Below are 20,956 nucleotides of genomic sequence, written 5' to 3'. Positions count from 1 at the left end.
AATACACTAAAGTCAACAGTTCAAGCTGGACTATCTTTATTTCTGTCCTACTTTATGCAGGTATAAATGTGAGATCCAACCATTGAAAACTTCCATTCACTATGTGAAGATACAGTCATAAAAAATATTAATGTTTACTTGTAAGTTTTACTTAGACTAGAAGACATTTTAACTTTGACCACCACCAACACCATTAGTATGCCATAGTTTTTTGTTTTTTTTAATTCAATAACATGATTTTTCATTTCAATTTAAAAAGGCATAAAAAATAGCAAGCGAGGTGAATACACATTGACATGCATCGCTGGTTATTCCTGCCGGTCATAGGGAACAAAAGTCTAAGACTACAAACAAGTATTGATAATATCTTTCATTTACCTTCTGATTGGTCTGTCACCACTCCTACCCCCTCTCAGCATTCACCATTTGTTTATTAATGAGGACTTTAACACAAACTCTACTATAAAACACTGGATTCTTTTGATCGATCGTCCTCACCTTGTCTTACATCAATTCGCGGGTTCAGCTTGTAAAAAAACAATATTTTTGTTCTTCATTGGACGAGAGGAGGTCATGACCTGAGTGAATATTTAATGATCGGGAGTGTTCGGGTCACTTCGGATATTTCCGTCGGCATGCTTCAGCTAAATTCCGTCGGCATGCAGAAATAGCGGCGCTAGCGCCACTCGCTAGCGGAAGTGTCGGTGCTAGCGCCGCTCGCTAGTGGGAATAGCAGCGCTAGCGCTGCTCGCTAGCAGAAATAGCGAGCGCCGCTAGCGAGCAAAAAAGTTGTAAGTTTTAGCCTTTTTTCCATAAAAATAAGAACACCACTGTGGCTACACAGTCTAAAAACCTTGTAGCCAATCTGGAATGTACTTCACCTATGGCAAAGTGGCGAATCGCTAGCGCAAGCCCAGTAGCCGATACTGTGTTTTTACATTACGTAAGTCGAAATTTCTTCCGTAAGTAGGGGTAATATTTTCCTGCTGAGAAATTTTGTCAGTAGAAAATTTCGTAAGTAGAGACATTCATAAGTAGAGGTTTCACCGTAAATCCTTACCTATTTGAATAAGCTCACTTGAAAAAGTCTCACACTGTCACATTGTTATGCTGTCACCAACTCCACCCACTACCTGTCAATCAAGCACCCAACCAATCACGGTGTCCAACCAATCACGGCGCATCTGCCAGAAGGAATCATGTGAACAATATGGCATAAGGCATCTGCTATTAGGAGAAGAACCAACTATACATGGACTTCTCAGTTAACATAATTTTAGAGTGTCATAACTTCCAACAATTTTCATGTTTTTGAGCGGCGAGTCAAAACAGCAGCAACAACACAGAAAACGGCAACAAATTCTGAGTTAAACTAGTTAGCTAGCACGAACAGTTTGCCCAGCTATGGTTTCCGTTTGGAATGGGACAATCGATGTAGTATCCAAAATGCTCCTCGGGCATCTGACAAAAATGGTCTTTAAGTAACTACAACTTCTGTTCATTAAGTCAGCTAATAGAACTATCACTTCTCTAAAATTTCTTTTCCACTTTCTCGTTTGGCAGTTGCCTTTTCCTTTAATGTTAGCTACTTTCCAAATCTCACGATTAGGTAGCATTCTTTCTCCAGCTTCGCAATGCCCGCCCAGCGCAATCCATGATTTGCCAACACAAAGTCATTACGTCATGTTAGGTAAACGGACTTTTATCCCGAAGCCCACCCAGAGCAGTTGTGCGTGTTCAAAACCGGAAGGACGAACAAGAAACAAACCGTCTCGTTTATCAAATATGTATTTTTACCCTAATACAATATTTCTAAGCAGATCTGGGTTCTCTGTCCCTAACACAAAATCTGGTGTCGTATGAACCGTGACAAAGGGCAGGAACAACACATTCCAGAGAACCTCAGATATTTATTATGCCCGTCTCTAGGCTCCACCTTAAGGATGAGCCACTATATGCATCGTGTCGTTCTCTGGCTGATTGTTTTCCCTTATATGGTTCTCCAGTGTCAGTCACCAGTATCAGTCTCCCGTACCAGTCTCCAGTGTCTCCACCTACAACAAAGAGCCAAACAAATTACACAGCCGGCGTCCGCCGCTAAACGGTGGACACCCATTACACAATGTATTCAGCTATATCATTATTAGGTGAAATACAAAGTAAATACAAAACCTGAGAATATATTTGATTATATTTTCCTTCAGTCACCACGATGATTTTTGACTACATTGGGTGCGCTTGGTTTATAATACCATCTGTTTTCATATGTTTGTTATGAAGTCTGATATTATTGTTTTATCGTAAAATTTCCACTGGTTTCCATGGGTTCACTTAATATGAGGAAATATTAAGTGAATGTTCACAAATACAGTTGGGTTAATTTGATAAAATGAAATACTGGTGGGAAACTGGTGGAACCTGATGTTAAGTAATGTAGATTCCTTCCTGTTCATGTGAGTGGAGCAACTTGAGTTATTTTTTATTTTATTTTATATACTCGATTAATCCCTGACGGGAAATTAGAGGCACACTCTAGTTAGTCAATTCAAATCACATGCATATGTTAGTGTGTACAAGCCCTGAACCAATCTGTGTCTAGTTTGGAATTCAGGATTTTAAGAAAGCTTATGACTGTGTCTCCAAGGCAATACTGTAGGGGACGGTGTGGGATTATGGGGCACCAGGGCTTTTGACTCATCCTGTCCCTGTAGGACCATATCACCTCAAAGTCAAACACATACTCAGTAGATATCAACATCACAAGTACGCTCCAAGATATCCTCTTTAAAATAAGAATTAAATGATATTCTATTGTTAAAACATATTTGTGTAAGGCCTTAAACACTGAACATGGAAGGTTTCTAGACCACTTCACGGGAGATTCTCCCATAATTACCAGATGATTCATCTGGTAATGTTCTCATTGACTGTTGGACTTTAAAATTAGGCTCCTATTTTCATTTAGAAAGAAGGCACTTCAATCGAGTCATGCATCTGTTTAGAATACTTCTGGGCAGTGACATGCGGTCAGGGGAGGTAGGTGAGGCACGGCCTCACCTGCCATTTTGAAAGAAAAAAAAAGAAAAATGGAAGAAATAAATTAAATGGTTATATTTATTTAGTGATGCGTATTATAACATTAGTGTCTATTTAACATCACCAATTTTAGGTTATTTTTCCTAAAAATTGCTGAATTTTCACATTTATGGCTGAAATACTAAGAAGAGACCTGCGTTGAGGCACCAGCCAGCCGAGCTTCACCATGGATTGCTCAATCTCTCGACTCGCTGTGCTGGCAGTGAGACCGTAATGCTATCTCTCTATATGTCACTAGTAAAACGTTCAAACACATTTGCTCTATGAAGTAAATTTTCATAATTTAGCTAATGTATATAAAGTACAGTGTTTTTTGTCAACAACTGAATCCTGAAACCAATCCTGAAACTGCTGGGAAAAGGCACGAAGTGAACCATGCAGTTTTCATGTCTCATGGTAGGGGGCGTTGGTGATCCCAGGGATTCGACAGAGGATTCCTCGGCCACGGAAGAAATGACAGCAAACTACAGCCATTCGTTTGTTTTCTGCTCGTCTTGCCTTATTATAAAAAATGGAGGATTACATATCTGAACTTAAATTTTTTTCGCTGCTTTTTTTTTTCAGAAGGAGCTGCACATGGACTTCATTTGAACGTAACATATAAACAAACATGTAGATAACAACATAATGGTTTTTTTTTTATGTGCTTATTTGTGTGTTACAGTTTATATGTGTAAATAATTCTTCTGTGAGACTTTAAACATAACCCACTCACTGTTGGTAATTAAATGGTGAATAAGCTACACTGTAGGTTCATATGTTTTTAAATCTAATTATGATGAACCTCACCGCACGTCACTGCTCTGGTGGGGGTTTCGTTTTTCTTAAGGACAGGAGACAGTGTAAAATACAAGATATTTATTTGTCAATTCAAATCATGTATAGGTTGAGTAGCAGTACAATAATATCATCCACAGGTTGAGTATAAGCCCGATAATATCATCGATGATATTGACAGACAGACAGGTTCAACAAACAGACAAGTTTAACAAATACTTATCTAAGCATGATGAGAGCTCTGGAGACGATGAAAAAGTCCTCCAGTGTGTTGTTGCAGAATATTCTGGGTACAGGAAAAAACTTCAAGCACAAACTAGGAAATGGATCACATATCTTTTTATACTCTAAAGGTGTGACTATGGGGAGGTATTAAACTCGGCCCATCTGCTTTCAACCAGTTCTTTAGTTGGTACGTCATGACCTCCAGACGTTACCAAAAACATCAAGTCGACAGTTTCACAAAACTATTTGATGACATAACATAATCAGTCACCCTGTGAGGATCTGCTGCAGACATTCTTTGGGTGACCCTGTGCAGAAACATACATTCTAATTTCAAGTACAGTGTATGAAATGATCTGGCTAGCTGCTTCTGTCAGTGTCTAACTTCTTCCAAGGATACCAACAGTCATGCAAGCATTTCCAAATATGGTCTAACGGTAATTATTTTCATGCAGCATCTTCATGACCTCGACACATCCTGGGGCCACCTTCCCGAGCGCTGAATAATTTGACATACACAACAATCCAGATTTTTGGTTCTATGAAATGATATTATTTTATTATATTATTGTATTATTTTATTGTATTAAAAACTTTCCACCACACTGCTTCCAAATTGCTTCCTTTTTGGAAGTTTCCAGTCCCATAGAGGAGGGAAGAGATTCAGTAGTAGACCATGCAACAATGCCATGTCTTGTTTAGACGCATTGTTTAGATGCTGCTTGAGAATACCTCAACATCTCTCAGGAGTAATTGGAATGTGTTGCTTGGAAGGAGATCATCTGGAATACAGTATTTAGTATATAGTGACATGACAGCAGTCATGGCCCTCATGCTTATGGGCAGGACACTCTGCTGTAGCTGACAACACACTGTTGGGAATTTCCATTTCACAATGGAAATGACCACAAAACGCATCTTTTTACACAAACACAAATAGCACAACACTTAGTTATTGTCTATCACATAATTTCCTGAACACAAAAGTACAGCACAAGCACAGCACATAGATAACTGATACATGTGAGGCTGAGTCAGGCAGCTGGTGACTCAAGGACAGTCTAACCCAAACGCTATAAAGATCACGGCCAATAAACATTCGAGGCTCTTCTCCAGAGGTTTGTTGCTGCAGCTGTTGGAGAGTCTAGTGCTGTATCCTCACCAACCTGTAAACTGCTGAACTTTTTCAGTGAACTCTTTTTGGAATACAATTTGTCTCACACACACTCGCCATTTCGGATTCTAGATTCAAGGTAGTGTCCAATCCAAAGATGGCGAGCCACTGTCCCAGGATCTGATTCGGAACCGACTGCTTTAAGGATTTATTGGATTTCTTTGGATGGACAAAGACTTTGGAGTTCTACTTGTTCTTTGCACCCTCTGCAGAGGAGACCATTACTGAAAGACTGAGATACAGAACCCCAGGGTATGTGCGTATGTGTGTGTTTGTTTATTATTTTATTGATTTTCGGGCCCATTTTCTTTCATTGTGAAATGTCAATTTGGATGATATTAATAGTGTTCTGAGTTATTAGTGTAGATGACCGTTTATTTTTCTAAAGTTTCAATACATGTCATCTAACCAAACTTACTGAGTTGTCTCATTTATTACACCTCCTGCTCCAGTAGTCGAACCTTCGCATTGGCCCGACATTCAGTTAATTCTCAGACTTTAACTCACTAAAATCTGAACGGGTGTTACACAAAATCCTAACAACATTAAAAAATGTAATCTGGTTCTGAATCAGTTTTCCTTAAATTAATTGCCCTGACTAACCTAATTGCAATATTAATTTGTTATTTTTCTTCACCCCCCTCCCACCTGTTTTGTTTACTGAAACAAACCCATTACCAGTATTGGCTAATGAATTTACTTAATGCTCAATTTGGCTGCAAAGCCTCAACTATAATTTCACAGAAAAGACTGACAAATATGTGACCATGCTCTGCTGAATTGATCGGTGTTTACTTTGGTCCATATACTAGAACATCTACAACATGAGAGATGTCCATGCAGAGAAAAACTGGCAGTATGGAAACAAAAGAAGAAAAACAGTTTTAAATTGGTGCAGGGTACTTTATGTTAGGCTATTAGTCTTTGTCAGAGTTTGTTTAGTAGGAAATGTGATCAAAGCTGTGCCATCTGGAGGGGATTTAGCTGCATCAGCAAGGTAAGATTAGGCTACTTTAGCTCCAGAGCGCTCCCTTACATCAGTGGTCTCACTTACAGCTCTGAAGAACTTTGATTCTGCTGGATCTTTCTGCTCATTTAACTCATGCGTGTGCTAAACACACACAACTGAAGCGCAGTTATGCTTTTGGTCAAATTTAAAGGTCATGTAAACGTCATATTGATATCAGTAGATTATTATATTTTTCTAAATTTTTCATGAGCTTTCTTTTATCTTCCACTGAAATGTTTAAACTTATTTGTAGGGAGTGAACAAGCAAAGCATTCTGCATTCCCCACTATCATCGTGGTTTAAACTATATGGTTCGTAAAAGTTCCAAATATTATCAATATCAATATTTTTTTGACAAGAAAAGCCAAGCATAAAATGATGTTAAAAAATTAAAAACTTCAACAAAAATGTACTTATTTTAATCCAAGAAAAGATGGGACAAAAGGTTTTTCTACTTTACATACAAAAGTTCAGGTTGGTACAACACTTAGAGCAAATCACAACACGTTCTGTCTGGATTTATTCATCAAACCAGACTCCTGAAAAGTTGCACTCTCAACAATTCAACTTTAAAAAAATCTGACATGAAACAAATAACATACAGTTAAGTGAAATATGAATACAGCGCGTATGTCTCACGTATGTCCGAGACTGATGGAACCAAGCGCGCTTCCGGATGCCATCAGCCAATACAATGCACGTACAGTATCATGTGACTTCTTCTTCTTTGGGTTGCTCACCACTCTACCTCCCCTTGCTTGCCTACAGAACCCCTTGTGTATGTGTGTTTGTGCTACAGGGGCCTCTACTCACTAATATATGTATGCTGGTTTGAACCACTAACTAGAGTGTTCTTGCTTAATTTCCCTTCGGGGATCAACCCAGTCAATAAAATTAACAAAATTTTTAAAAAAATTAACCCAGGTGATGTGTCTCATGCTAATGACACTCATTATTATACAAAGGCTTAGTGAAACTGGCATTTCAACAACCCCCTTTGACAATCCTGGCACCCCAATCAAACATTGTTGAGGAGCCAGATCGGTTTCAACTACAGTCGTTGAAATGTCAATAGCACTGACCACGCTCCACAGGGTTAATAAGCTGGGACAAATCCAGTCACCTTCAGAACTGATGAAGCTTCTTGGATGAGAGGTGAAGCGGTCTTCAAGAAACTTTCTTAAAGTGTGTGTGTGTGTGTGTGTGTGTGTGTGTGTGTGTGTGTGTGTGTGTGTGTGTGTGTGTGTGTGTGTGTGTGTGTGTGTGTGTGTGTGTGTGTGTTCCAGGGTATGAAAAGATTAGATGAGTTCTGTGAGCTCTTTGTGTACTGTGAAAGGGTTCCAATGTCCGAAAAGTTTAAATGAGTGTGTGATTAAAGCTGACCACTGTCAGGCTAGCAAAAGCAAATAGCATTAGCAAATAGCATACATATAATGTGTAAATCTCTTCAGTTTTCAGCTGAAATCACTCTTTTGAAAGGTTTCTTACCAAAAAGCTGAAATAAAGTGTTGGGATAATGTATATAAGTTATCTCATATTTACTATTTTATATTCCTTTATTCTTTGTACTATATATTATGACCATATAAATGTTTATACCAGGGCTTTGAACCAGAATTTTTTGCCAATCGGTTCGTTCCGAACAGAAACGGAATTATAACGTTTCCGGTTTTGTGTTCCACCCATAAACTGACGTTCCTGAACCGGTTAGAACAAAAAAATAAAGTTCCCGAACCAGTTAATAACGTTCCTTGTAAATATAAATATGTAGGTGCCGTATTTTGCGCACAATAAGACGCGCTTAAAAGCCTTAAAATTTTTCAAAAATCAACGCTGCGCCTTTTAACATTAAGCGTTTTAGTCTGAGTTCCAAAATCTGTAAAAATGTTTTTGTGTAATTTTAGTCAGCGATCCGCCAGATCGACCAGTCCACTGACGTAGGACGTAGTACGTCACTACATACACCGGCAGCGGTGAACCAATTAGAGAACATGACGCGAGGCTGAGTCCGGCACACCTCTGGTAGGTGCCAGTATAGGGTATATGCTGGTACTGTACCGCAGGCATGCTGTTAACCACATTTGTTTGGCTAAAGACCCCTGACGATGGCGTCAGCGAAGAGACACGCTTACGACACAACATGTAAATTCCAGGCTATCAGATCCGGTTGTTCCAGTATAAAGAGACTGGGTGGCTTTTTTCACGCTTCACCAACTCTCTTGATCTGTGACTCCATGCACGCCTATACCACCGCTTCTATAAAAAACCACGTCAAGCGGCTGAATTCGGAGCTTGCCATCATCCTGGGAGGATTAACGAAAGAACTCCAACCACTGGACATAGGTGTAAACAGCCTTTAAAGTTAAGCTGCGTGCATCGTGGAGCGATGGATGAGACGGTGAACACACGTTTACCAGGACTGGAGGCAGTGCCGAGCGAGTTACACCCCCACAATATGTGTGTGGATTGCGGATGCCTGGACTAACGTGTCTGCTTCGACTTTTGTCCGATGTTTCCCAAAAGCCGGCATCATTACGGGACAGCCACCCGGAAACGTGACGGTCAGCGATAGTGAAATTGCCCAGCTATTCAATGCAGACCGAAGATGAGGACTTAGAAGGATTTAGCACAGATTTTCAAAAAATAATGAAATAAAAACATTTTTAAAATGTTGGTGTGTTTTTTGAAATTTAAATACGTAGTACAATAAAGTTCAACCACAGTCAGCTTTTTGCTTCCGTTAGCAATCATACACCGAGCAATAATGTGCGCTGTGTGTCCTGTTAAAGGACAGAAATAAACTCCGTTATTTAGACTGCGCCTCTTTGTACAATGAGCCGAATGGTGCGCAAAATACGGTAACTTAAAGACTTTTAAATTTAATTGGCAACTAAAGCAATTAGTTTATATACTATAATTATAGATATGCCCCTACCCTACAGTAAACAGTACCACAGCACTACACCACTGCTTTATGCAAGTTATATCACTGTAGTTAAGGCTTATGCCTCCTACTTAGACACTACATGAAATAAGATTTTCATTTATTGCTGAACAATAGATCTTCATTCTCCCATAGCTCAATATTGCAACAAAGCGCTGGCAGTAAGGGGACACACTCTGAAAATCACTGCAGCCAATGAGTTAATGTCTAAATCATACATTTTTAAGATTGACACACTGCCGTGTTTACCTGTTACGAATAAATGCCCTTTTCTTAACTGCTGCTGATAGTCGCTACTTCCCTCCGCTCTCAAACATGAGGTCAAATATTTTTTTCAAGAACGAAAAAAAACGGTATTAACCGGTTTACAATTATTTTCTATTCCGATTCTGTTCTGGAACATTAAAAAATACATGTATAAAGTTTTCGGTTTCATTTTCGTTCCAGCCAAAATACCAAAAGTTTCCGATTTTCGTTTTCGTTCCATGAACCAGTTCAAAGCTCTGGTTTATACCTGTGTGTAAGTGTCTTGCTATGTATTGAGTTATTTTTTCAGGAAGACAACAGCAGCAATGGGATCACTGGAGTGATAGTAGAGGTCCCTTGAGCAGGAGGTGACCTCTGAACTGTTAATTAGGAACGTGCCTGGTTGTTGTCTTTTAAGGAGAGGATGTCGTGAAAAGAATAATTATTAACTCTTTAAATGGCATCATTCCACAGGTGTTGTTTTACTGCTGTTTCTCTGCCCCCCATCCCTTAGAAAAATAATGTAAACAGGGAACGCCCCAAGTGAATAAAGGAGAGGGTTCGGCAGAGACCTTTTGAGAACGGGTTGGAGATCTATAACTGAGCACATCTCTGTCCGTTCTCCTCGCGAGTAAAAAATATAAACTATTGTCTTCTCCTTTTTGAGAGTGTGTTTTAAATGTTCTAGGTTGATTGAACCTGACATAAAGTCATACACTTCTTTTCACAGTCAAATCAGTCAAAACCACATGAAAATGACATGTAATCAAAGTTTCCTGCATGTATGTTATGTGTTTTCAGGCTCCTGCCAGGCAGGAGGCCTAGAGGAAGACCAAAGAGGAGGTTTATGGATGTAATGAGGGAAGACATGAAGGTAGTTGGTGTGAGAGAAGAGGATTCAAAGGACAGGGCTAGATGGAGGAAATTGATTCGCTGTGGCGACCCCTGAAGGGAAAAGCCGAAAGGAACAGAAGATGTTATGTGTTTTGAAATGAGACCAGAAGTTTTAGAAGAGTTTCTGACTGAAAAAATTGAAATGAAATCAAACACTTTTTTCAGTCACTTCAGTCTGACCATGCTCAGATGTATACATCTTAATGTGGTTTAGAGTAAGAAGAGCTGAACATGAGTTTTAAGCTAAAAATCAGTCGTTTCTTATAGGTTTCTGACTGAAAAGGCTGAAATGAAGTCAAGCAGTTCTTTTCAGACTGAAAGCAGTCCAAACATGGTCCAAAATACTTTTCTCACTCATAACCACATGAAAATCATGTGTCCTTTGTTGAAGTGGAGCCAAATAATATGGTCCTAAAGACCCTTGGTCCTCCAGCTTCGTGTTCGTTTTCTCTTGGTTGTGGACAATTTCTGAACAGAGTTAAATAAACAAAACACTCAGTGAAATGTCGAAGCTTCAAAGTTTATTTTTCAATTGCAAAGAGAATATTCTCGGCACTTTGTCTCATGGGAGATTACTCCCTGCAGAGTGCGAGGATGCACTTGCAGCACATGGATTTTATGCACATCAGAAGGCGGGGTTCACCTGGTATCACAACAGCTGCAAGATAGCAGGCAAGACAGTGGGTTACATTCAGGTGATGTCATGATGCCCCAATTATCTGAGAAGAAAGAGGAAGACGGCCTTGCAGACGGCCTGGCAAGAGGTGATAAGCAGACAGGTCATGAAAACTATCGTAGCTATACGCCAATTATCTAAGAAGATATACTCCAATTATCAGAGAAGAAAGAGGAAGACGGCCTTGCAAGAGTTTCTGCTCGACTAGCTGTGCAAGCAATTTAGCATAAGTCAGCAGTTCTAACTGTCACGTGATGTGACCTAAGATGAACTTTAAGCTCAGTAACTTTCCACAGCAAAATAACATAAAAAGATATAATTCCAACATAACATAAAAAGATATAATTCCAACAATCCCCCTTTTGGACTCGAAAGAGTCCAACACCTAAAATTAAATGTAGAAAATCTGTAGAGCAAAACCTGCTGCCGGGAGAGAACCTTCCGCAGGGTTCCATAACACTAGCATGACATTGAGATGTTGGGAAAAATAGGGGTTTAATGGACAGAGTTAAAGGATTACTTGTGGGGGAGTAATCCCTTTGCAGAGAAAAGAAGGAGCCCAATCCAGAAGTGGGGGGCTGGAACCCATGTTCTGTGGAATACCAAACAGAGGACCAAGGAGCACACCACGGGTCATTAAGGGAGTTGTCACTGTGACCGCAGATGTAAACATCATAGTGTCGCCATGGTGCGCCAGGACCCCTGCAGTTAATTACTTTGCAGAGATCAAAGGTATAAGAAGCTGTAGCCCCCTCAGTGTAGCTAAGCGTTAACCCACCATACTGTTGTAAACATTTGTCAGGAGAGGATGCAGCAGTGACAGCCAAAAGACTAAAAACAAGGAAATACAGCATGGTTTTTTTTTTTTTTTTTTTTTTTTTTTTTTTTTTTTTTTTTTTTTAGACTGAAGATAACGGTTGTTGCTTGTAGAGAGGGAGGTCTTGCACCTTTTCCTCTGGGTTGACCCCTCTGGATACTGGCTCGTCCGGACGCTGGTTGAGAGCGATGCTCGGGAACGCTGCACCGTGACCGCTGGGGTCTCTTCAAAAGCTTAGGTCAGTTACTGAACGTAATTGCCTGCTCTCGGGTTGCTTTGTGACTTTACGCCACGTTGAACAACCACTCACTCGATGTCCTCAGTTGGAGCCGTTGCTCGATGTCCTCAGTTGGGGCGGATGCCCTAGTGGTCGTCACCACTATTAGCAGCTTTTGGAGAGGGGAGAGCGACTCCCGTTGGGGTCTTTGCAGGCCTGGTGGACGTCAGATGAAACCACGTGTCCCCTCTTCCTAGAAGCCGAACTGCGGTTCCGGTTCTCTCAATGACTTGATGGGGACCTGTCCACCTAGGTTCAGACCATTTTCGTTTGATTACTCTCAGCCACACCCATTCACACACATTCACACTTTTTGGTGGTTTCTCCTGTGGTTCTGTGAGATGGGAAAAATTGACTGTTAGTTCGCGGAGGCCTTTTGGGCCTTGGAATCCGGGAACTGGTTCCAATGGAGCTGTGGGAGCTGGAAAAGGTCTGTTAGTGTGTGCCTCAAATGGGGTCCAACCTGTGGATGAATTCAATGACATTCTGACATTCAACAGAGCCACAGGGAGGGCCTGTAGCCAATTCATCTTTGACGAGGCCATGGATTTTGACAATTTTTCTTTGATGTTGCGATTCATTCGTTCGACCTTTCCCTGTGACTGAGGGTGATACACAGCGCCAAAAGTGTGTCTCAATCCCAACATACTTTCCACCTGTTGTAGATGTTTGTTTTTGAAATGAGTTCCATTGTCTGACCTGATTTTTCTCGGAAAACCATGAGTTGGAATGTAATGGTTAACCAAATGTTTCACTACAGAAGCTGCTGTCTCTGCTCTGCATGGATAAGCCTCAGGCCATCCTGAAAAAGAGTCAACAATCACTAACAGGTATCGATACCCATTAACCGATTGGATCATGTCGGTAAAATCCATTGAAATTATCTGACCAGGTGCTGTCACTTCCTGGTCCTGCACCCCTGGAGGTGGTTTAGTTGTTGGCAGGCAATTATGCCTATTGCAAACACTGCAGTCCTGCAGTTCACTTTTCACAATTGTTCTCATGAACGGATGCCACCAGCCACAGAGACGTCTCAGTGTTTCGTCCGTGCCTACGTGGCATGGTCCATGGGCTTCTTGAATCAAAACTTTCAATTGTTTTTGAGGCGGCACAGGTTTACCTTCTTTGTTCCAGATTCCTTCATCATTCTTTTCACCCCCTTTTGCCTTCCACAAACTCCTTTCTTCTGGGCTAGCTTTCACCTGCCACTCTCGGATCACATCATTCGTTATTTTGCAATCAATTTCTTTGTCACTCACCGAGAGTTGGAGTGCTGGCTGATAACCTGCCACCTTTTTAGCAGCTGCATCTGCTGCGGCGTTTCCATTTGCAATCAGGTCATTTTTTCTGGAATGACCTGGACACTTGATAACAGCAACAGCTTTTGGCAACATCAGCATTTCCTGGAGATGCATTACCTCTTTCAGGTGTTTAATTGGACTTCCTGTTGCTGTCTGATAATTGTTCCGTTGCCATTCACTTAATGCAGTATGTACAACCAAATGAGCATAAGCAGAATCAGTGTAGATATTTACAGTTTGGTCTTTTGCGAGTCCTAGAGCTTCTGCGACTGCTAGGATTTCAGCTCTCTGTGCTGACTGTGGTCCGTCCAGTCTGACTTCCTTAACTGTCTCAAAATCGTCGTTTTGATGTTGAACTATGGCAAAACCTGATTGCAGGCCATCCATGCCTTTAAAACAACATCCGTCGGTGAACAACGTCATGTCGGGGTTAGTCAATGGCTGTTCGTACAAGTCATCTCTGAGTTTTGTGTCGTCTTGGACTTTTTCTGTACAAAAGTGTGGGGTACCTTCAATCAGACCATCAGCCATATTGATCCCTTCATGGATGAAGATGATGTGTGGTTGAGTGATGACCGATTCTAGTGCTGAGGCAAAAGATGAACAGGGCGTTTGGCGTTTTTCATAATTGTCCAATGGTGTTGAGACATACATACAGACGTTTCGTTCTCCTCTATCCCCCTTTTGAAAAAGCACAGCAGAAACACTGCTTGCTTTTTCAGCCACATCGAGGAAAAACATCTTATTGTAGTCAGGAATGGAAAGAGATGTAGCAGAGGCCAAACATGCCTTAAGGTGAGAAAAGGCAGCATCAGCGTCCGGAGTCCAGGCCAAAGCGGCTGAAAGGTTCCGCATGCCGACTTCCTTGACCATAGCACGGAGAGGATGCGTGCACTCTGAGAAGTCAACAACATGATGGCGAGAGTAGTTACACAACCCCAGAAAAGCTAGCATTTGCTTCACGGTAGATGGACGAGCAGAGTGTAAAATGTCTTCTCTGTGCGAGGAGGAGAGGCCTGTGCCCATCCGGGATACACAGCGACCAAGGAAAGAGACTTGAGTTCTGGCAACTTGAATTTTGGATTTAGAAACTTTAAGGCCTACTTCATGGAGACGAAGGAGCAGAGAGTGAGTCGTGTCCAGACAGGATTGCTCTGATGGAGCCGCAACCAGGAGGTCATCGACGTACTGGACGAGGAGCACACCGGGCGGAAGAGACAAAGGTTTCAGAAGCTCACGAAGATGGACGTTGAAGAGACCAGGAGAAAGGAGGAACCCCATGGGCAGACAGTTGTAGGAGTATCTCCTTCCATCCCAGGTGAAGGCCAGATAAGGTTTCATGGATGGATGAAGAGGAATACTGAAAAAAGCATTAGCCAAGTCGATGACAGTGAAGTGAGTGTGAGAGGGCGACAACAGTGAGAGTGCAGCATGAGGGTTCGGGACCGGAAGGGTGGGAGTGGTGACTGCAGCATTTATAGCTCTCAAATCATGGACCATCCTCCATTTGCCTGTACCTTTCTTTTCTACAGGGAGAATGGGTGTATTAAAAGGAGAGCTTTCAATTAGAGCAAGCACACCAGCTTCAAGCAACCCGTTTATGGTCTCAGTTACACCGGCCTTACCCTTCGCAGGAACCGGATATTGAGGAACCCAAATGGGACCCGGTTTCATTTGAAACGTGACTGGCGTGACGTCACAACGACCGACATCCGTAGGACCCTGGGTCCAGAGGGAGTCGGGAAGAGAGTCAATCAGCGCAGGTGCCAAATCGCTGTCGGATGTTTCTCTGCCATGGTGCCTGTCCAGGACGCTGTGTTCTAGGACGGAAGGGATCACAAATTCTGGAGACAAAATGCGATATGAGTCAAGAGATGCAAAATAGTGCAAACCAGAGTAGAATGTCGGCTTCCAATCATCAGCATCGATGCAAGCTTTCACGAAGGGACCCAGATCTTTCTGTGTGTGTTTTGGGGAGACAGCCAAGGAGACATGAGGATAGCAAGGCGGCATCGAAGGATCTGGAGGATCATCCATACGATACCACTTCTGCTGTTCGGGCGTCAAGGATACGGCCCAAGCCACACCCTGAGGTCCTACGTAGAGATCTTGGAGAGAGAGATCCCACGGGAGTCCTTCCACCTCCTGGAAGGCTCCCAGGAAAATTGTGTCTTCCATCCTGTCATAATACAGAGTACAATGCAAAGCGTCAGAGACCAGATCATAGGGGCGTAGGTGACGGACCCAGGGCGACCACTTTGTCCAGAAAGTCTCAACAGGAGTCCACTGTCCAGCATCAGTGTCCATCACAACCCAAAAGATGTCAGCATACATGCACACCACAGCAACTTTGGCATGTACCGGAAACATGGTGTTGACGGGGTTGGTGGCAGACAGGCACAGTCGGGATGATCCATCCGGAAACATCAGTTGCAGGCCGTCGGCAGAACACTTTATCAAAGGACACAACTTGCACATTAAATCACGCCCTAAAAGATTGGCAGGGCTGGAGGGAGCCAGGATAAAGGAGTGAGTTAATAACTGGTTGTGTGCAGAAACCAAAATGGAGGAAGTCTTTGGCAGGGCAATTTCTTCACCCTTGAACCCAACTAAAGGAATTACGTCATTGGTGACATAGGCGCCAGGAGGAAGCCGTTGGATGGTGGAATAACGGGCACCAGTATCAACCATAAAAGGAGTTGACACTCCTCCTACCGTAATGGTGATCATAGGCTCCTGCATGCCTATGTCCGTGGGTTCAGGGCATCTTCATTGTGAGAACTGTTCACCAGGGGGCAGACGCTGGCGATTCGGGACGGGCGAACCTTGGTTGGAGTCCACTGGGCGGCGCTGTTGGTACTGCTGCCGATCTAGAGACTGCCACCGTCCCATGTCTCTGCCACGTCCACGAGGGCGTTGGAATCCACGACCACGCCCCCTAGGTGGGGGCCTCTCGGGGCAATCTTTGACCCAATGACCTTCTCTGCCACAGCGGAAACATACGTAACGTTGAGTGTCAGCCCCACCCCAAGATCGTGGCCCCGACTGATACATCATTCTATCTGCATCATCAGGTGGAAGAGCAGAGGCAGGAGAGGAAACAGAGTCCTCTTTCTTCTTGATGTCCTGGATCTGCATGACGGTCAATTGAGAAACAGCAGTTTGATGTTTTTCTACCTTAGTATCTTTTTCTTTGGCATGTCTCCTCAGAAAGTGTCTCAGGCAGGAACACCACCGGTCATCCGTCATTTCAGCCAGATCTGGTATGTTTTCCATGGCGGTAACCACTGTTTTGGGAATCCCCTTCAAAATGGAAGCTCGAAAGACTGAGTCATGGAAAGGCGAGGTATTATGTAGAAAACCTGTTTTAATGTGATATTCAGTTTTGGCCCGATCAACGTAAGTAGTCGCGTCCTCTCCAACTTTTGGAGTGAACACCATGTCATGGACAGCACACAGAGGCAAAGGGAAATGTGCGTTAAGACCTACGTCAATGCGGTCCAAATTTTCGTGGTCTAGAGGTTCATCTTTAGCCATACGACCCACCCCTGTTTCCTCTAGAACCTGTGGTAAGATAGACAAAGGACATACTTTAGTTAAAATCATTTGCATGTCACCACCACACAAGTCGTGGCCCATAGCCTGACGCTGCACGGATGCAAACCAATTGCGTCCCCCCGATGAAATAGGTGGCAATGTCTGAAGCATGGCATTGAGATCTGCTGCAGGGAAAGGGCGGTAGACGGCAACACGCCGTCCGGAGTTGGGGTCCACTGTATCCATCAATGGAGCTTGTACAGCGGCTCTGGATCGAGTCACAGGTCCCTCTGAGGTGGGCTGACAGGGAGGCGGGGTTGGAGGCCGGGGAGGGAGAGAAGGGAGGGGAAGAGCGGAGACGGGAGGTTCCGCTGCTGGAGGCCGGGGAGGGAGAGAAGGGAGGGGAAGAGCGGAGACGGGAGGTTCCACTCGGGAAGAGAGGCGACAGAGCTGTTCCTGAAGTGCAGCCACCTGTTTCTGTAAAGTGGAATGTTGTTCGTTGTCAAATGATACCTCATGATGTTTGAGTGACGTCTTGAAGTGTTCCTCCGCTTCTTGTTCTGCTTGTAGGACCCTCTGACGGAGTTCGTCTCTGACGCTGCGGGAGGCATTCCCTCTGCGCAGCAGCTCCGTCTTGAACTCACTCAGGGCAAGCCTCAGGTCCGGATAAGTTTTACTGGTCCTGAGGATTTCTTCAAACTCATCTTTAAGCTGTTTGTTAGCTCGTTCACAGGGCGCGGCCATGATTCTGACATGTTCCGGTACCACTTTACCTTCAGTCGCGGGTGTGGGCGCGGATGGGGCGGTCTGATCCATGTGCAGTTTCCCGCTGGTGATGTTCCAGACTGGTGTCTGGAAGTATAGTGACGGCGGGTCTGGTTTGGTCTGAGTCAGAGTCAGAGTCTGTTGTAATTCTGCATAAGGATTACTGGCAAACGGGTTAGTTTTGGAAAAAACAGATGCAAAATTCTCCCCCAGATAAGGAGGCGGGTCAGGATTATTCCAAGCACACTTTTCTTTGACCTCTTGTCTACTTACTCTGACTGATCCTCCCATTGACAGCAATCGTACATGTGACTTAACTTTTTCCACCTTTACATATGACTCTCGTGCCCGCCTTCCTGGAATACTGATTCTATTTGTTGCAGAGACAGTTGTGGCCAGTACATTTAACTTTTTAATGCATGCTTTTTCAACCTCTTTCATCAGTAAGACGAATGATTTTTTGGATGTTAGCGGTGGTAACCATCCTTTTTACAGCAATCTTCAAACCAATCTTTCATTTCAGACTCCGTCTTACTGCGGATCTTTGTGGGCAGTCCCTCGGATGCCACTAAAATAGCAATTTTTGCTTGATTTTCTAATGGTGCACCATCTGGGTCGTCTGGAATTAAGTTCCAGTTGAACCAGTCTGTTTCCCGATCGAATTCACCTTCCATTGTAAATTCTATTAGGCCTTTTCCCAATTTAGTTAAGAAAATTCGGCGTCGTTTCCTCCGAGAACCTCAACACGGAACTCAGTATCACTCGACCCACGATCCCGGATCGTTTCACTAATATTCCCAGACGGGCGTCCCAGACGCAAAATCTCTAGCGCGCAGGATGTCCCAGACAATCCTCTCAGTCTACTCAGTTATGGAAGAATTTACCAGACGTTTTTAGCCAATAGTTTGCTTTAACCTCTACAGCCTAATGTCATCAGCTGGGGCAACCCCACAAACTCTTTGAGCGACCGCAGCATTAAAACAACTAGGTTTGAACGTCTGTAAACCTAGTTGAGTGTTCTTACTGTAAGAATAATTTAGGTGTAAGAACCACCAGACGCTGACACAAAGTATAATTAAAAGACCGATCAATCCAAACAGCGTCCGGTTTGACATTCACAAAAAGACGTCTATTAAATCAAATCACTGGTGTTCGAGTCAATGATTCTAGAACGTTTTCCAAATAGGGAAAGACAGATTTTAACCTTATACTGACAGGCAGAGACAAGGCCCTAAGAGGCAAAGTTCCTCTTACCTTACAAGTCGGGGTACCCTTTGGAGTTGTCTCTGTCCGGCAGGAGTCCAGCCAAGATCACGTCGGGGTCACCAAATGTTGAAGTGGAGCCAAATAATATGGTCCTAAAGACCCTTGGTCCTCCAGCTTCGTGTTCGTTTTCTCTTGGTTGTGGACAATTTCTGAACAGAGTTAAATAAACAAAACACTCAGTGAAATGTCGAAGCTTCAAAGTTTATTTTTCAATTGCAAAGAGAATATTCTCGGCACTTTGTCTCATGGGAGATTACTCCCTGCAGAGTGCGAGGATGCACTTGCAGCACATGGATTTTATGCACATCAGAAGGCGGGGTTCACCTGGTATCACAACAGCTGCAAGATAGCAGGCAAGACAGTGGGTTACATTCAGGTGATGTCATGATGCCCCAATTATCTGAGAAGAAAGAGGAAGACGGCCTTGCAGACGGCCTGGCAAGAGGTGATAAGCAGACAGGTCATGAAAACTATCGTAGCTATACGCCAATTATCTAAGAAGATATACTCCAATTATCAGAGAAGAAAGAGGAAGACGGCCTTGCAAGAGTTTCTGCTCGACTAGCTGTGCAAGCAATTTAGCATAAGTCAGCAGTTCTAACTGTCACGTGATGTGACCTAAGATGAACTTTAAGCTCAGTAACTTTCCACAGCAAAATAACATAAAAAGATATAATTCCAACATAACATAAAAAGATATAATTCCAACACCTTCTATTATCTTAACATGTAAGATTTCAGCTGAAATCAGTCTCTTGAAAGGTTTCTTACCAAAAAAGCTAAAATTACGTCAAACACTTCTTCTGGGCTTGCGCTAGCCATTCGCCCCTTCGCCATAGGCGAAGTAAACACCAGATTGGCTACAAGGTTTTTAGACTGTGTAGCACAGTGGCGTTCTTATATTTACGGAAAAAAGGCAAAAACTTACAACTTTTTCGCTCACTAGCAGCACTCGCTATTTCTGCTAGCGAGCGGCGCTAGCGCTGCTATTCCCACTAGCGAGCGGGTTCAGCTTGTAAAAATCGAACATAAAATCAAAATAGTGGCGCTATTTCCGCTAGCGCCACTCGCTAGCGGCAGTAGCAGCGCTTTTTTGATTTTATGTTCGATTTTTACAAGCGGAACCCTCGAATTGGTGTACGACAAGGCAAGGACGATCAATCAAAAGAATCCAGTGTTTTATAGTAGAGTTTGTGTTAAAATCCTCATTAATAAACAAATGGTGAATGCTGAGAGGCATTCACCACAGACCGATCAGAAGGTAAATGAAAGATATTATCATTACTTGTCTTAGACTTTTGATCCCTATGACTGGCAGGAATAACCAGCGATGCATGTAAATATGTATTCACCTCGCTTGCCATTTTTCATGCCTTTTTAAATTGAAATGAAAAACCATGTTATTGAAATAAAAAAAATAAAATAAAATAAACTATGGCATACCAATGGTGTTGGTGGTGGTCGAAGTTGAAATGTCTTCTAGTCTAAGTAAAACTTACAAGTAAACATTGAGTAATATTTTGTATGACTATCTTCACAGAGCGAATGCAAGTTTTCAGTTTTTGAGTATCACATTCATACCTGCATAAAGTAGGATAGAAATAAAGATAGTTCAGCTTGAACTGTTGACTTTAGTGTATTTTTGTCAGGGCTTTGAACCGGTTCATGGGATGAAAACGAAAACCGGAAACTTTTGGTATTTTGGCAGGAACGAAAACGAGACCGAAAACTTTATATTTTTTAATGTTCCGGAACAGAATCGGAACAGAAAATAATTGTAAACCAATTAGGATCCTGTTGGTTTTTTTTTCGTTCTTGAAAAAATTATTTGACCTCATGTTTCACTTCCTGTCATTCACTAGACGCTGGATGAGAGCAGAGAGAAATAGCGACTATCAGCAGCAGTTAAGAAAATGGAGGTCTCCCAGTCACAATTTAATCATAACAGGTAA

The 20,956-nt window shown here is 42.7% G+C and overlaps 1 protein-coding gene and 1 pseudogene across 19 annotated transcripts; one reads left to right on the top strand and one right to left on the bottom strand.

Annotated features, from left to right (window-relative positions):
- LOC137604115 (uncharacterized) overlaps positions 1-20,956 on the top strand; it is a 359,372-nt pseudogene that overhangs the window by 59,598 nt on the left and 278,818 nt on the right.
- LOC137603942 (uncharacterized) lies at positions 10,756-19,706 on the bottom strand. 19 transcript variants are annotated; one of them, XR_011037359.1, is made up of 5 exons: positions 17,101-18,985; positions 16,926-17,000; positions 15,062-15,280; positions 13,946-14,962; positions 10,865-12,384 (listed from the first exon to the last, which is right to left on the bottom strand). XR_011037359.1 is itself a non-coding variant. In XM_068327820.1 (4 exons), exons 1-4 carry the CDS (start codon positions 18,177-18,179, stop codon positions 12,358-12,360), a joined length of 921 nt encoding a protein of 306 aa, XP_068183921.1. In that variant the 5' UTR covers positions 18,180-18,985; the 3' UTR covers positions 10,865-12,357. The 19 variants fall into 19 exon arrangements, 2 of the variants coding, with proteins under 2 accessions (XP_068183921.1, XP_068183920.1); XR_011037364.1 differs by having other exon boundaries at positions 17,487-18,985; XR_011037353.1 differs by having other exon boundaries at positions 16,926-18,985.

Source organism: Antennarius striatus, chromosome 11 (genome assembly GCF_040054535.1).
Source record: "Antennarius striatus isolate MH-2024 chromosome 11, ASM4005453v1, whole genome shotgun sequence".
In the NCBI taxonomy this organism is placed as follows: domain Eukaryota; kingdom Metazoa; phylum Chordata; class Actinopteri; order Lophiiformes; family Antennariidae; genus Antennarius; species Antennarius striatus.
Note: the sequence above shows the minus strand (reverse complement) of the source record. Positions and strands in the feature narration are given on the sequence as shown.